Source organism: Pygocentrus nattereri, chromosome 19 (genome assembly GCF_015220715.1).
Source record: "Pygocentrus nattereri isolate fPygNat1 chromosome 19, fPygNat1.pri, whole genome shotgun sequence".
Lineage (NCBI taxonomy): Eukaryota > Metazoa > Chordata > Actinopteri > Characiformes > Serrasalmidae > Pygocentrus > Pygocentrus nattereri.
This window is the reverse complement of record NC_051229.1, coordinates 3,054,989-3,070,239: the sequence shown is the minus strand read 5'-3', so window position 1 is coordinate 3,070,239 and position 15,251 is coordinate 3,054,989. Positions and strand designations below refer to the sequence as shown.

The 15,251-nt window shown below is 43.8% G+C and overlaps 1 protein-coding gene across 2 annotated transcripts; it reads left to right on the top strand.

The window, feature by feature from the left end:
• Positions 1–764: 764 nt before the first annotated feature.
• glula (glutamate-ammonia ligase (glutamine synthase) a) lies at positions 765–3,704 on the top strand. 2 transcript variants are annotated; one of them, XM_017716962.2, is made up of 7 exons: positions 765–919; positions 1,565–1,749; positions 1,856–2,017; positions 2,211–2,357; positions 2,601–2,728; positions 2,854–3,053; positions 3,310–3,703. In XM_017716962.2, exons 2-7 carry the CDS (start codon positions 1,584–1,586, stop codon positions 3,620–3,622), a joined length of 1,116 nt encoding a protein of 371 aa, XP_017572451.1. In that variant the 5' UTR covers positions 765–919; positions 1,565–1,583; the 3' UTR covers positions 3,623–3,703. The 2 variants fall into 2 exon arrangements, with proteins under 2 accessions (XP_017572451.1, XP_037387098.1); XM_037531201.1 differs by lacking the exon at positions 765–919 and having other exon boundaries at positions 1,566–1,749; positions 3,310–3,704.
• Positions 3,705–15,251: the final 11,547 nt, after the last annotated feature.

Sequence of the window (15,251 nt, the reverse complement as noted above, 5' to 3'; positions counted from 1 at the left end):
ATGTGTGTGTATGTGTGTGTGTGTGTGTGTGTGTATGTATGCGTGTGTCTGTGTGTGAGTGTATGTATGTGTGTGTGTGTGTGTGTGTGTGTATGTTTGTGTATGTTTGTGTATGTGCGTGAGTGTATGTATGTGTGTGTGTGTGTGTGTGTGTGTGTGTGAGACTGTATATGTGTGTGTGTGTGTGTGTGTGTGTGTGTATGTGTGTGTGTGCGCGCGCGTATGGTCTGAATATCAACTATTAACACTGTTCCAAGATCATATAATATAAGAGTTTTAATGTTATTAGATTTTTTGTTGTAAGTAATTTATTGAGTCAAAAAATACTGACAGAATTGCACTTAAATAAAATTAATAAAACATATAGAAATACGTTCAATACTCTTAAAAATAAGCTTAGAACGATCTTAACAGTATAAACAATATATATTAATTAGATTTGCTGGTTTAATTTGTTGAGAGATCCTTTTTGCAAGGTATACACACTTATTAATTTATTAATTAATTAATTTCTTTATTCATTTACATGCACTCAAGCGCAGAACCACAGGGTGGCGCTGGAGAGCCACTTCGTCTTTCTGTGTGGTTTGATTTCGCTCAGTGAGTGTTTATAGTTCTGCCTCAGTAACTTTCACGGCCGTTTCATCCGCTCCTGTTTTTTCCTGTATTGTCCACTAAAGCCGCGCTCCGAGTCTCTGGAAGTGGCCGTTTTACCAGCCAATGGACTGTGAGCGCCCCGGCAACGGCGACGCCCTCTGACCAATCAGAGCGCAGCAGGTTCCCGGAGCTTGGATATAAGTCCGGGAGAATCCCGGGGTCCCTGCACAGAGGATGAGAGACCAGCAGACCGTGACCAGACAGACAGATATCTGGACCCGTCCGTCCTCCGTCGCCTGTTTTAGTTTTCTGGGGTGTCCAGGTAGGCTGTTAATCTTTACTCCTCAACCCGCCTATGAGCGGGGCGGTCAGCCTCGCTTCTGCCTAGACTCGTTTTCCTTTGTGTGCGATTAATCTCTTAATTCTCTTCTGTCCTAATCTTCAGATCTTTTGCGTGTAATCCACGTTTAAGTGCTGACTGCAGTCCTTTGTTTACGCTGCGTCTTCACCTGTTTGACGAAGCTGGCGATAGGCTCGTTTTCGCCTGCTTCATATTGGAACTCCCCGTTCCACCTTAAATGGTGCAGCAGTTGCGTTCTGGCGCCTCAGTCGAAATGCAACTGCTGCACCATTTAAGGTGGAACGGAAAGTTCCAATAAGAAGCAGGCGAATAGAAAAGCATCTTAAGCTTTGGCCTTAAGTGATGCAATGTGAGCCCCTAATGCTACAATCTGCATTACAATGCGTGCTTTGTAGTGTTGCATGGGGCAGATTTGGAAGAAACCCCCCTGTGGTGTGAGAGTGGGGGTCGATTTTTGCACACAGCACGTGTAGTTGCGTGCACTTGGCTGAACAAGGTTGAATCCACCGCCTATGTGGCGCACAGCTGGTGCCTACAGCATGCAGCATCATCTCAAATACTCCTGAACTCCTGTAACTGACCTTGTTCTCCATCTCTTTTCTTTAGGGGTTTTATAGTAATCAGCATGGCGACCTCATCCAGCTCACAGTTGAGTAAACTGGTCAAGCGCCAGTATATGGAGCTTCCACAAGGAGAAAAAGTGCAGGCCATGTACATCTGGATAGATGGGACTGGAGAGGCGCTGAGATGTAAGACCAGAACATTGGACTCTGAGCCTAAAAGCGTCGAAGGTACGTCTTTCTGAAGGTTTTAACAGCATGTACGTCCACAATGAGCTGGGAAATGTTGTAAATTCTGCTTTTATTGGCTAATTTCTAACCCATCTTTGCTGTTTAGATCTCCCCGAGTGGAATTTTGATGGTTCCAGCACCTACCAGTCTGAAGGCTCCAACAGCGACATGTATCTGGTTCCCTGTGCCATGTTCAGGGACCCTTTCCGCAAAGACCCCAACAAACTAGTCCTGTGTGAGGTGCTGAAGTATAACCACAAGCCTACTGGTAAATATAAACATGTTTTTTTAGTGAAGTTTAAGTTGTTTTTAATGGAGAATGTTCTCAACATGTTCCTGCCCCCTCTTTGATCCCAGAAGATTAGTTGACTTGGTTAACTGGTTTTATGAGCAGAGTATGGCAGATTTGTCATGTAAAGTGGTGGTTGTTGGGTTTGAAGGCTCATGTTCGTCTCCTCTAGAAACCAACCATCGTATCACCTGCCAGAAGATCATGCAGATGGTGGAGGAACAAAGCCCTTGGTTTGGAATGGAGCAGGAGTACACCATCTTGGGAACAGATGGACACCCCTTTGGGTGGCCCTCTAATGGCTTTCCTGGACCACAAGGTAAGAATCTCCTGTATATTTTCACATGTTCTTTATTAAGGTTGCAAAATGTTTGTGTACTGATTTGACTATGTATGATATTAACATGCAACAGCTTTGTTGGGCAAAATAATGAAGCAAGCCAGTTTGTATCCAGCTCACATTGACTCGGTGCATTGCAATATGTGGGATATTGTCCATATCATGCTGTGTATCTCTGTATTGATGTTGGCAGTGCTAACGGTAGGTCATTCCTCCTTCCAGGACCCTACTACTGTGGAGTTGGGGCAGATAAGGCCTATGGCAGAGATATTGTTGAAGCCCACTATAGAGCCTGCTTGTACGCTGGGGTGAAGATTTGTGGCACGAATGCTGAAGTCATGCCTGCTCAGGTACAGATACTTGGCTGGGAACCCTACAGTAAAGCTTAATCCAGCTAAGAGAACAGCTGCGGTACCTTAACTGACCCCAGTTCTTGCCTGAGTTTAGCGCTCATGTGGCTTTGTTTGTCTTCCAGTGGGAGTTCCAGGTGGGCCCTTGTGAAGGCATTGAAATGGGAGATCACCTGTGGATAGCTCGCTTCATTCTGCACAGAGTCTGCGAAGACTTCGGCGTGGTGGCCTCGTTTGACCCCAAGCCCATCCCTGGCAACTGGAACGGCGCTGGCTGCCACACTAACTTTAGCACCAAGGAGATGCGGGAAGAGGGTGGACTGAAGTAAGTCCACTTTACTGTGGTGGATGCTCTGTGTTGGTCACTAGGGAGTGGTCATGGTCACACAAATGCATACATTTTGGAAAGTTAGTCTCCAAAGTGTGTACGTTTGTTTTTGGCAAAGTTGCATTTTCATCAGGTCAATAGTTTCCAAAAAAATTGTAATGGGCAAATTTTCATGTAACTGTGGCATTGGAGTGACCAGTCCACACTTGCTGGATATTTAGGTTGATGGCTAACGTTTGTCGTCTATCAACAGATACATTGAGGAGTCTATCGAGCGGCTTGGGAAGAGGCACAGTTATCACATCCGGGCCTATGACCCTAAAGGTGGGCTGGACAACGCTCGTCGTCTCACCGGCCACCACGAGACCTCCAACATCCACGAGTTTTCCGCCGGCGTGGCTAACCGTGGCGCTAGCATCCGCATCCCTCGCTCTGTGGGCCAAGAGAAAAAGGGATACTTCGAGGATCGCCGTCCATCCGCCAACTGCGACCCGTACGCTGTCACTCAGGCGCTAATACGCACATGTCTGCTTAACGAAGAAGGAGACGAACCTGTGGACTATTAGAGTCTCTCTCTCTCTCTCTCTCTCTCTCTCTCTCTCTCTCTCTCTCTCTCTCTCTCTCTCTCTCTCTCTCTCTCTCTCTCTCTCTCTCTCTCTCTCTCTCTCTCTCTCTCTCGTTCTCTCTCTCTCGTTCTCTCTCTCTCGTTCTCTCTCTCTCGTTCTCTCTCTCTCGTTCTCTCTCTCTCGTTCTCTCTCTCTCGTTCTCTCTCTCTCTCTCTCTCTCTCTCTCTCTCTCTCTCTCTCTCTCTCTCTCTCGTTCTGGACTGAACCCCCACTCTTCCACCCCTTTCTTTTCCCTTTTTAAACTGGCTGTGAGGCCAAATTAGTACTGTATCCGTTTTCTCACACCAGAATGGCTCTAACCACGTTTTAAATAGTTTTAAAGAAGTTGGCTGGTCAACTTAACATTTTAGGATTAAACTTGATGTTAACTGGGGACGCGATGTTGCAGGGCATATCTGACCCTTCTGTCTCTTGTCTTTTCTTGTGCTCTGCTCTGTGGAGTGGATGGTTTAACATTCGGCGTTAACCCGTTTCCGACTCAAACGCCCTCGTTTCCATTAAGAAAAATGGACAATGACAAATGGACACTATGAACACTAGAGCTGCTGTGACTGGGCAACACGTAATTTTTCCTTAACTTGTAGCCACTTTATCTACTCATGTATGTTCACTATGTTTCAGCTATGTAATGTTGCATTGTTACTAACTAGTTTGTTTTTTTTTTTGTTCTTTTCCCTTTTCTGAAATTGTTGTCTGTTCTGAACTTTAAATGCTGGTTCTTTATTGTATGGTACATGCTCTACAGTGAGGGTCCAAAAATTGTCCTGCTTACTACACGTTAGTCTGTTGTACGCTGCCTGTTTTTTTAAAAAAAAAACAACTCATGGGTCTTGATCCACTGTCTACTGTTATGGCATCTGTTTTGGTAAAATCTTGAAGTTGCTGACTTTTTTTTTTTTTTTTTTTAAATTGACACTTTAAACATTTTTACCACAAACTGCCTGGATGGTTTTTTCTTTTACAGTTAAACATTAATTACTTCTCAAGTTCTTTGATTAAAAGACTCTTGGCTGGCCAGCCTAATTTGTGACTCTTCCATATTAGTCATCTGGGTAGTCTTCAGTGCAGTTGGATGTAGGCTAGTAATTAGTACTACAGGTAACGGGAGTTGCTGATGCTTGGTGGTTAGCCTAAAATAAATTCCATGTTGCCTTTTCCTGGAATGTTTTGAGTGTGACTATCCACTTTCCACATTTTGCTAGTTTTACTGCATCTTCTTTTTGGGCAGTCGTGGGCTGGAGGTTAGGAAACCAGCCTTGTGACTGGAAGGTCGCCGGTTCGAGTCGACAGCGCATGACTGAGGTGTCCTTGAGCAGGACGCCTAACCTCCAACTGCTTCCCAGGCACTGTGGATTGGGGTGTGTGTGTGTGTTTCATGGCTGGATTAAATGTGGAGGTGGAATTTCCCCATTGTGGGACTAATAAGGGTCACTTAATCTGGAAAAATCTTCAAATCCACGTATACTGGCTGTTCAAAGTATTGCAGGCAGAAGCGGCTCACTAAGATTTGCTGATCAAACTTGCCTAGAATGTAGGCAGGACTACAAGATCTTGCTTGAGGCTGAATGCTGTAGTTCAGCTCAGTTGCTCTGTAGAATTGTTTTTAACGGTGCTTTTATAGCTCTGGCCTACTGAAGATGAGTCACTGCTATAATCAATACTCGAGCTTTAAGCTGCTTGACTATCCCAAGTTGACTGTTTTATGGCTCCCCTACTTCATTCCTTGTCATCTTTTTGGCACCAGTGTTTTAAGCTTCCCAGACAGACACATTTACCAAGAAACTGGTTGTGTGCTTGGAGGCTTATCAGGTCGAATGTCCCAATGCTGATCCCGTCACACACCTAGCAGTAAACTAGCACGCCGCCGTCACGCTGCTGATGCCTGCCGACACTCACCCTTGAGACTGTTGGCTTAGCCCTATTGGGTCTTTTCGAGAATAGTTAGGGTTCTGCTATGGTTGCGATTTTGAATGTAACAATACAAGAACCATACACAACACATTCATCAACCTGAAGAACCGTTTAAGCTTGCCAATGATTCCAGTGCTCATTGTTCTCTACATAACCGATTTCACCTTTTTAAGAACAAAGCCTTGGACTGATAAAGCTGAGTACCACAGCTGACTCCTCCTGTTAGGACTAGATTAAAAAGGAATGCTTTATCTTGTTAATGACATCAGGCCAGATAGCGTGATAGCGTTATCTGCTACATGGCTACTAATTGATGATTGAGCATTGATTTGCTCTTTGCAAGATTAGCTTCTTTGTAGAATTGCTTCAACGTGAAAACCACGATTTTTGACCCGTATGATGATGTTGACTACCAAGCTGGTCACCCTACTGAGAAAAACGGCATAGACCAGCTTGTTTTTGCTGGTCTAGCTCTGGTTTAGCCAGTCACCCAGTGTGGTCATGCTGGGTTGACCAGCATACCAGCATCCAACTACAACGTGTGCAGGGTTTGCTGGTGATCAGCCTTGCAGGTCTGTGGTTTTCCTGGCAGGGTTGGAGATTGGTAGATTATCCTAAACTTGTTCTTACATTGAAGTACATTTGCTTGACTGAAATAATGACTGCAGTAGAACCTTAGTCCATTCAGCGTCCATGATTATAGGTACATTTGGCTGCTCTTCTCTTTCTGGATCATTTTGGGCTAATCATATTATGAAGGTTTATATATATTTAAAATATTCTGCAAATATTTTATTCTATCTTTTGATGGGACGACACTATAGAAATGAAACTCTGATATAAGTTAAAGCGGTCAGTGTGCAGCTTGTATAGAGGTGCAGATTTACTGTCCTCTGAAAAGAACTCACAGCTGGTAACTTCACAGGAGAAAGAAAAAACCTACTTTAGTTTTAATGTAAGTCAATGGGATCACACGTTTTTCCAGGTAATTTTAGGTTCTTTCTTTTTCTGCATCAAATTTGCAGACAATGTAAAAGGCAACAGGCATTTTTACAACAGTGATAATATATATATATATATTGCCCTTTACATTTTGTTCCGACAGCAGTGATATATTCTACGTTACCACAGTTTGTCTGAAGTGTCCTAAATAGCTATAAGCTGTCATGATCCTACTCAAAAGTCTCTATAACAGTTTATCATTTAACAATACAGCTGCGTTCCACCCTGTGTCCTAAAATCGACCCTCCTAAATGATCTCCTCATCACTGATAAGAAAAAAGGCCAAAGCTTTCATGAATCAGCTGATGTGAAGAATGCAGATCTCGTCTGGGGGCTGTACTAGGCAGAGCATGTAAGAGAAACATGACCACACTTGAACTGAGCTGCGGTTTTAAAGCAACAAATAAAGGAATACCTAATGAACCTGATGAACTCAGGGCTCCAGCGTGACGCCGGGCTGAGTAAGAAAGGAGAGCAAAGAGTAACAAGCCAGCTAAAGTGCCTGATTTCCAGTAAAGCACTTCTTGTGCTGTGTTATTCTGCTCGGTTAGGACGGAGTAACGTGACGTGGGAGGGGTTTGAAAGCTTTTCTCAGGAACTGAGGCACATAACTTGGCATGCAAATCATTTTAACTCTCGGTTTTTATAGAAGTGTCTACTTTTAAATTTACAGTATTCAGAACTGTTTTAAATGGCCGCTGTAGTTGAGTAAAGCTACACATACAGTATGTTCAGAAAAGAACTTAAAGGGCCAACATCCTGTGTTTTTCTTGCATTAATTTTTCATTGAATTTCCTTGAATTTTCCTTGAAAGTCCATGAATGACATTTCTGTTTGTATTTTACTGTGAAGTACTAGTGAATAAGAGTCCTTGGGCAAGACTCCCAACACCACCTTCGCCTACTACACTGTAGACTGGGGTTCACTCTCCTGCTTGGACAAGCCCCCTACACTATACCAATAAGAGTCCTTGGGCAAGACTCCCAACACCACCTTCACCTACTACACTTTAGACTGGGGTTCAATGTCCTGCTTGGACAAGCCCCCTACACTATACCAATAAGAGTCCTTGGGCAAGACTCCCAACACCACCTTCACCTACTACACTGTAGACTGGGGTTCAATCCCCTGCTTGGACAAGCCCCCTACACTATACCAATAAGAGTCCTTGGGCAAGACTCCCAACACCACCTTCACCTACTACACTGTAGACTGGGGTTCAATCTCCTGCTTGGACAAGCCCCCTACTCTATACCAATAAGAGTCCTTGGGCAAGACTCCTAAAACTACCTTCACCTACCTGTGTAATTGATCAAATCGTAAGTCGCTCTGGATAAGAGCGTCAGCCAAATGCCGTAAATGTAGGTGAGGATGCTGAGAAGGGGGGAGTGAAACATGACTTTATTGGTTAATGGTTTGTCCCGCCCACTTTTTAGAAGTGGAGCTAAAGTCTTTACAACTTGATGGAAGTTTACAGAAAAACCGTACAATTTGTAATTTATATAAAAAAAGGTTCTTGCTTGGACTGTCAGCTCAGGTCAAACCTTCGATTGATATTGTTTAGATAATGTGGAAGCTGTTTTTAAAGTGGAATTATATTGACTTTTCAAATATTGTGCATAACTGTGTGAGATGTAAACAAGAGAGATTCAGATGGTTTGGTGTGAAATGGCTCAGATGTCTTTACAGTGGTGATGACAGGAACCAGGGGTCGCCATGACTACAGCACAGTAGCTCTCCCTGCAGTTTCCTTCATCTCTTTTTTCCCTTTTCGCAGATTCTTGTACCAACATTTGATGCCTTTCTGAAAGAGGATGGCTGACAACTTCTGCTTCATCTGGTAATTTAAATGATTAGCTGTGACGTGATTTTACTTATTCTGATCTTAGGAAGTAAAAACATCTTAAATATAGTCAATATATCTGATATCTCTCATTAAGAGATTGATGTTGGCATATTATAAGACTATTTAGCCTATTTCTAGACACTTTTTACTTGGTTTGAGCAATTTTATCTAGTAAAAGTGGTTTTATTCCATTGGCAGATCATTTTCCTAATTTAAAGAAATCAGGCTTAAAACCAGTAAAATGATCTGCCAATGGAATAAACCACTTTTACTAGATCAAATTGCTCAAATCCAGTAAAATAATGTCTAAATCGGCCAAATAATCATATAATATTATTGCAACAATGTCATAATGAGAAATATCAGATACACTATATTGCCAAAAGTATTTTCTCGCCTGCCCTCACACACACATGAACTTGAGTCCCATTGTTAGTCCATAGGGTTTAATATGATGTCGGCCCACCCTTTGCAGCTACAACAGCTTCAACTCTTTGAAGGCTTTCCACAAGGGTTAGGAGTGTTTATGGGAATGTTTGACCGTTCTTCCAGAAGCACATTTGTGAGGTCAGACGCTGATGTTGGACGAGAAGGCCTGGCTCACAGTCTCCGCTCTAATTCATCCCAAAGGTGTTCTATGGGGTTGAGGTCAGGACTCTGTGCAGGCCAGTCAAGTTCTTCCACACCAAACTGGCTCATCCACGTCTTTATGGACCTGCTTTGTGCACTGGTGCGCAGTCATGTTGGAGCAGGAAGGGGCCGTCCCCAAACTGTTCCCACAAAGTTGGGAGCATGAAATTGTCCAAAATCTCTTGGTGCTGAAGCTTTAAGAGTTCCTTTCACTGGAACTAAGGGGCCAAGCCCAACTCCTGAAAAACACCCCCACACCATGATCCCCCCTCCACCAAACTTTACACTCGGCACAGTTCAGTCAGACAAGTACCGTCTCCTGGCAACCGCCAAACCCAGACTCGTACATTGGATTTCCAGATGGAGAAGTGTCATTGGTCACTCCAGAGAACTCGTCTCCACTGCTCTAGAGTCCAGTGGCGGCACTTTACTCCACTGTACTCCACGCTTTGCATTGCGCTTGGTGATGTAAGGCTTGGATGCAGCTGCTCAGCCATGGAAACCCATTCCATGAAGCTCATGAATTCACTGAGCTCCTGAGAGCGACCCATTCTTTCACTAATGTCTGTAGAAGCAGTCTGCAGGCCTAGGGGCTCGGCTTTATACACCTGTGGCCGGGGAAGTGACTGGAACACCTGAATTCAGTGATTTAGACGGGTGAGTACTTTAGTGCATATTGACTAGATTTAACACTTTTTCATTTACTAAGAAATCTACTTTGCAGTGTTGTTTTAACAGTGTGCTGCATTTCCTGACATCTCAGATTTTACAATTTGTTATGATTATTTTGGCCTTTTTCAGCATTATTTTATATTTAAGTGTAACGATTCCGACTAAGTCATTTTCTCTAGAACAGAGCGTTTCACACCAAACCACTCTGCTTACAACTTAACCACATAATAAATAGAATTAGAAAAAAAATAGGTGGAGTGCCCCTTTCAAAGAGTTTAGCTGTATTGACAAAGACAAACCAGCTTCTTAAGAGTGTCCAATTAAACTAAATATGTATATCCAGCAGACTCACAGGAAATAAATCTCACCGCTTTTTTGTTTTAAATCCAGTCAGCTTGTCCAGCCTTGTCACATGAGGTCAAACCTAATTACGCCATTCAAAGGCAAAAAAAGGCAACCGAAAAAACAGACGGCCCTTCCTGACCACACCAGTGAAGCAGAGAACAGGGACAAAGCGTGACAACATCAGCTGTCTCTTAGTGCTGATGGTGTACTTTCTTTTGCCAAGTCATAAACTTTCACTTTATCTGAGGCAGTTTTGACTGTATAAGCACGAAAACATGGGCCTGTTTTACGTCTTTGGAAAGCGTCCCGGTGCCATTAAAGTGTTGTTTTCACGTTCCTCTCCTCCACTGGAAGCAGCGCAGGGAACATCCATCAGGACAAAAATATGTACCCTGCTGGAGTGGCCCAGTGCTGCGGGGGCTGGGTTAACAAGTTTGTCACGGGACCTTTCACCTACATTCCCATGGCCTAACTGCTGAAAACTCAGCGAAACCTTCTAATTGGCTCCCAAAAACCCTGCTGACCAATCACAAATTAGAGCCGGTGTTGCTATCCTGTGCCCGAAGGAAGAGGCCATGAGGATAACAATCTCCTTCTGCTGTAGACACAGAGTCACGTGCTGCTGCATAACCTTAAAATGAAGACGCACTCAGACCTGCTTTGTGTTTCTAACGTTGGAAACGGCCCAAAGTCAGAAACAGGGCAGGAGAAGCTGTTGTTCTTGATGCCGTTATGTTTCGGTACATCACCAGGCAGGATTGTCAGTGAACCAGACGTTTAAAGGGCCCATAGCCCACATTTTTCTTGTGTTTTATTTTTCCACCCTGAACTTTCTCCCTCTGTTTATAAGATTTGTGTGGTTTTGTGCATCAGAGGGACCCATAATAACCACAATTCATTCTCACATCACAATTTTCACCCTCTTGTTACCAAATTAAACAGGCTGCATTTGCTACTTTGGCCCTCATTTAAAGAGCAGTCCAGGATTAAAGCTCTCCCTATAGCTTCAGCATGAGTGGGCGGGGCTGAACAAATACAGCAAATACTATGGGAAGCTTAGTACACACACAACACACACACACTCACCGGCCACTTTATTAGGTACCCCTTGCTAGTAAAAGGCTGGACCCCCTTTTGCCTTCAGAACTGCCTTAATTCTTTGTGCCACACTTTCAACAAGGTGTTGGAAACGTTCCTCAGAGATTCTGGTTGGTTATTTGAGTTCCTGCTGCCTTTCTATCATCTGGAACCAGTCTGCCCATTCTCCTCTGACCTCTCACATCAACAAGGCGTTTTCGTCCACACAACTGACCGCTCACTGGATATTTCCTCTTTTTCGGACCGTTCTCTGTGAACCCTAGAGATGGTTGTGCGTGAAAATCCCAGTAGATCAGCAGTTTCTGAAATACTCAGACCAGCCCGTCTGGCACCAACAACCACGCCACGTTCAAAGACCCTTAAATCCCCTTTCTTCCCCGTTCTGATGCTCGGTCTGCACTTCAGCAGGTTGTCTTGACCACCTCTACAGGCCTAAATGCAGTGAGTTGTGGCCGTGTGATTGGCTGATCAGCTTTTAGTGTTAACAAGCAACTGAACATTGAAGTGTCGGTGAAACTAGTTTTCATACCCAAGATAATCTTTTAAAAAAAACATTGTATTATTTTATTAAAGGAAAATTCAGTTTTCTGCTTTATGGCCCTTCAAAGTGATTAAAAACCAAACACAACTCGTTAGTCCAGTTAGAGAAAATATTGGCTTCAAACACATTTTTAAACTCCAGTCATTGGTGGAGGAATACATACAGGATGCTGTGAGGCAAAATAGCCCCCAAGAAAATGAATTATTTTAGATTTTCCACTTTTTTCCCCATCATTAACACTCCATATATAAGCTCAGAAGACTCGTGTAGGTTCTCCGGTGGTTCTGGATGGTAAATAAAGTGTCTATATCTGTGTTGTAGTCATGGCGACGCCTGGTTCCCATCACCACCACTGTAAAGACGTCTGAACCATTTCACACCAAACCCCTCTGTTTACACCTCAGTGATTAAATAATTCAGGATTGTTGAAAAATTCACTTGCGCAGCTCATTTTCTCACTCGAGATTAATAAGTAATAATACGTGACAGTACATTTAGAACTGAGTGAGAACTGAAAGTGCTTGATGTGAGCTCTGAGCTCTGAGCTGGGACTAAATGTTTCACCCCGTAGTCCGTGAGTAAATGTGGTTATTATAAGGGGCTGAAAGTGAATCACTTTGTTTTCTATAAGCGAACTGATTTGAATCATTACCACATGCTGTGCAGGGAGCTCATGAGCTTCTCCTCATCACGCTGGAAAGGTGAGCTGGTTTAGTCATTGAATGTCTTTTAGCTTAAATACGAACAGCTGAGGGTCTGAGATGTTTTTCAAACGTCTTCGTTTCCGATGTGCTGAAATGGACCTTTGCTGACCAGCGGTTGGTGAAAAGAAGTTTGGACAGTGTGCGAGGGACGAGGTGCTTGTGTGCTTTTCTCAAGGGCCCACGAGGTCAGAGCTGCTGTTTGATGTGGACTTGTTCAGGCATTAAGATGCTACTACTCTTATACTCTTGTACCATAATCCACTGAAATGTGTTCTAAGCTGTACACCACACACCCCGCCTCGCCTCGCCTCCAGGCTTTTACTCTACTGCTCTGTTTTAAAACATTCACTTATGAAAAGGTACAAATACCAACTTTTCACCTGGAGGAACTGATTTAAGCTTCACAGTCAGACCTTAAAGCCACTGTAGAACCTTTGAGAGAACATTTATATTGTTTGTGCCTTGATGAATGAAAAATGTTCCTGAACAGAACCTTTGTGTTCTAACAGTGTACAGCAGTTATTCTCTGGGTATCAGAGCCGCTGGACTATTTAAGGTGGAATGGGAAATTTAGCTCGCTAGATACTGAGACTTGAGCACACTATTAGTGATTTTTTAGGCTTGTTATGAAGAACCTCTTCTCATAACTCTCTGTTTGGAGTCTCTGAAAAACCTCTGTTTGGAGGGCCATGTAGCCCCAACACTTCGCCCTACCCCTCTATCTCAACAAGCATTGGGACACCCCACCCCTAGACATGAACACACAAAACGGGGGGGTAGGGCTAAGTGGGGTGAAAGGAGATTGGGCCTTAGAATCACTGGCCAAGACTCGACCCCGACTCCCAGACATGATTCTTTTAGAATCGACTCCCCATCTCTAGTCAGTCAGTGCTCAGACGTGAATGAGCCCAGACCTGATCTAATGCCAGAGCTATCTGTTAGTCTAAAGCCTTGCCTTCTACACGCTGTGGCTCAGGCCAACTACAGCCTTTAACAAACCACAACAACTTGTGTATGAGTTGTGTGTCTTCCTTAATAGTCGTAAATGCTACAAAATCTATAAGCTTGCATTACATGTCAGCTACATTAGACTCGTAAAGCAGCAAAATTCAAACACCAAACGCATCTTGGCCGATCTGTTGATTTGGCATAGGAGAGAAGTCTGTGTACGGTTGATTTTGGACCAAATTTAATAAGATGCTCAGTCAGTGCACCTTCTGTGTTTGGCCGAATGATAACGAGGAGCTCCACTTTTGCACAGCTGAAGCTGAATTTTGGACGAAGTGTCGTGGCACAGTATGGACTTTCTCTGCATGAATCTTGCAATAGAAAAACCTTCAGGGCTGCTGACCCAGTTCTTCCTCCCATGCTGTACTGTAAACACGGGCAGAAGCAGCCCAGAGTGAGGCAGTGGCACATGCAGAAATGATGAGGAATGAACGTTTCCCAGCACAATTATACAATATCTGCACTTTCTCTGTAAATGCCTGGTTATGTAATGCATCATGGTCATAAGGGCAGTAATGTCACTGACCATACACTTGAGACTCTACCACAGCTGCTTTAGTGCCTTCATTAAATTACACTAGATGGCATCGATAAATGACCGCGTGCCTTTTATCATTTCATTATGATTTTATTTTCATTTTATTGGGGGTTCCTGTCAGACCATCGATGTGCATCTACATGTAGACCTTGTGTAACACAGGCAGACACTCAACACAAAGAGGAGGCGGCAGGAGACGGGAGGGATGCGGCGCAGTTGCCATGGCAACCCACCGGAATGTGCTGGCTGGACCAAGTTGGTTCTAGAATGGGATGGAAAAAAAGCACAAGCGTGGTTATGAAACCAGAAAGGAAAGAGCGAACAGTAAGAAACGCAACATAAAAACAGAGCAGAGAAATGACCCCAGAGCAAAATGCGTGACTGTGATAATAACAGTGATCTGACAAGGCTGGCATTAACAGATGAGGTGCTGCAAGCCTGTAAAGCACTGCTGCAGTGCACTGGTTTGGGTGTGCACATTATTAGAAACACCTACCTTGTGCTTCCACTCACTGGCCACTTTATTAGAAACACCTACCTTGTGCTTCCACTCACTGGCCACTTTATTAGAAACACCTACCTTGTGCTTCCACTCACTGGCCACTTTATTAGAAACACCTACCTTGTGCTTCCACTCACTGGCCACTTTATTAGAAACACCTACCTTGTGCTTCCACTCACTGGCCACTTTATTAGAAACACCTACCTTGTGCTTCCACTCACTGGCCACTTTATTAGAAACACCTACCTTCTGCTTCCACTCACTGGCCACTTTATTAGAAACACCTACCTTCTGCTTCCACTAACTGGCCACTTTATTAGAAACACCTACCTTGTGCTTCCACTCACTGGCCACTTTATTAGAAACACCTACCTTGTGCTTCCACTCACTGGCCACTTTATTAGAAACACCCACCTTGTGCTTCCACTCACTGGCCACTTTATTAGAAACACCTACCTTGTGCTTCCACTAACTGGCCACTTTATTAGAAACACCTACCTTGTGCTTCCACTCACTGGCCACTTTATTAGAAACACCTACCTTGTGCTTCCACTAACTGGCCACTTTATTAGAAACACCTACCTTGTGCTTCCACTCACTGGCCACTTTATTAGAAACACCTACCTTGTGCTTCCACTAACTGGCCACTTTATTAGAAACACCTACCTTGTGCTTCCACTCAATGGCCACTTTATTAGAAACACCTACCTTGTGCTTCCACTCACTGGCCACTTTATTAGAAACACCCTTGTACTTCCACTAACTGGCCACT

Bases quoted from the DNA above. Each gene is read 5' to 3' on its own strand.
- glula (XM_037531201.1), top strand. From the start codon at position 1,584: ATGGCGACCTCATCCAGCTCACAGTTGAGTAAACTGGTCAAGCGCCAG. The intron at 2,729-2,853 runs GTACAGATACTT...TTTGTCTTCCAG, and splicing joins CTGAAGTCATGCCTGCTCAG to TGGGAGTTCCAGGTGGGCCC. The intron at 3,054-3,309 runs GTAAGTCCACTT...GTCTATCAACAG, and splicing joins CGGGAAGAGGGTGGACTGAA to ATACATTGAGGAGTCTATCG.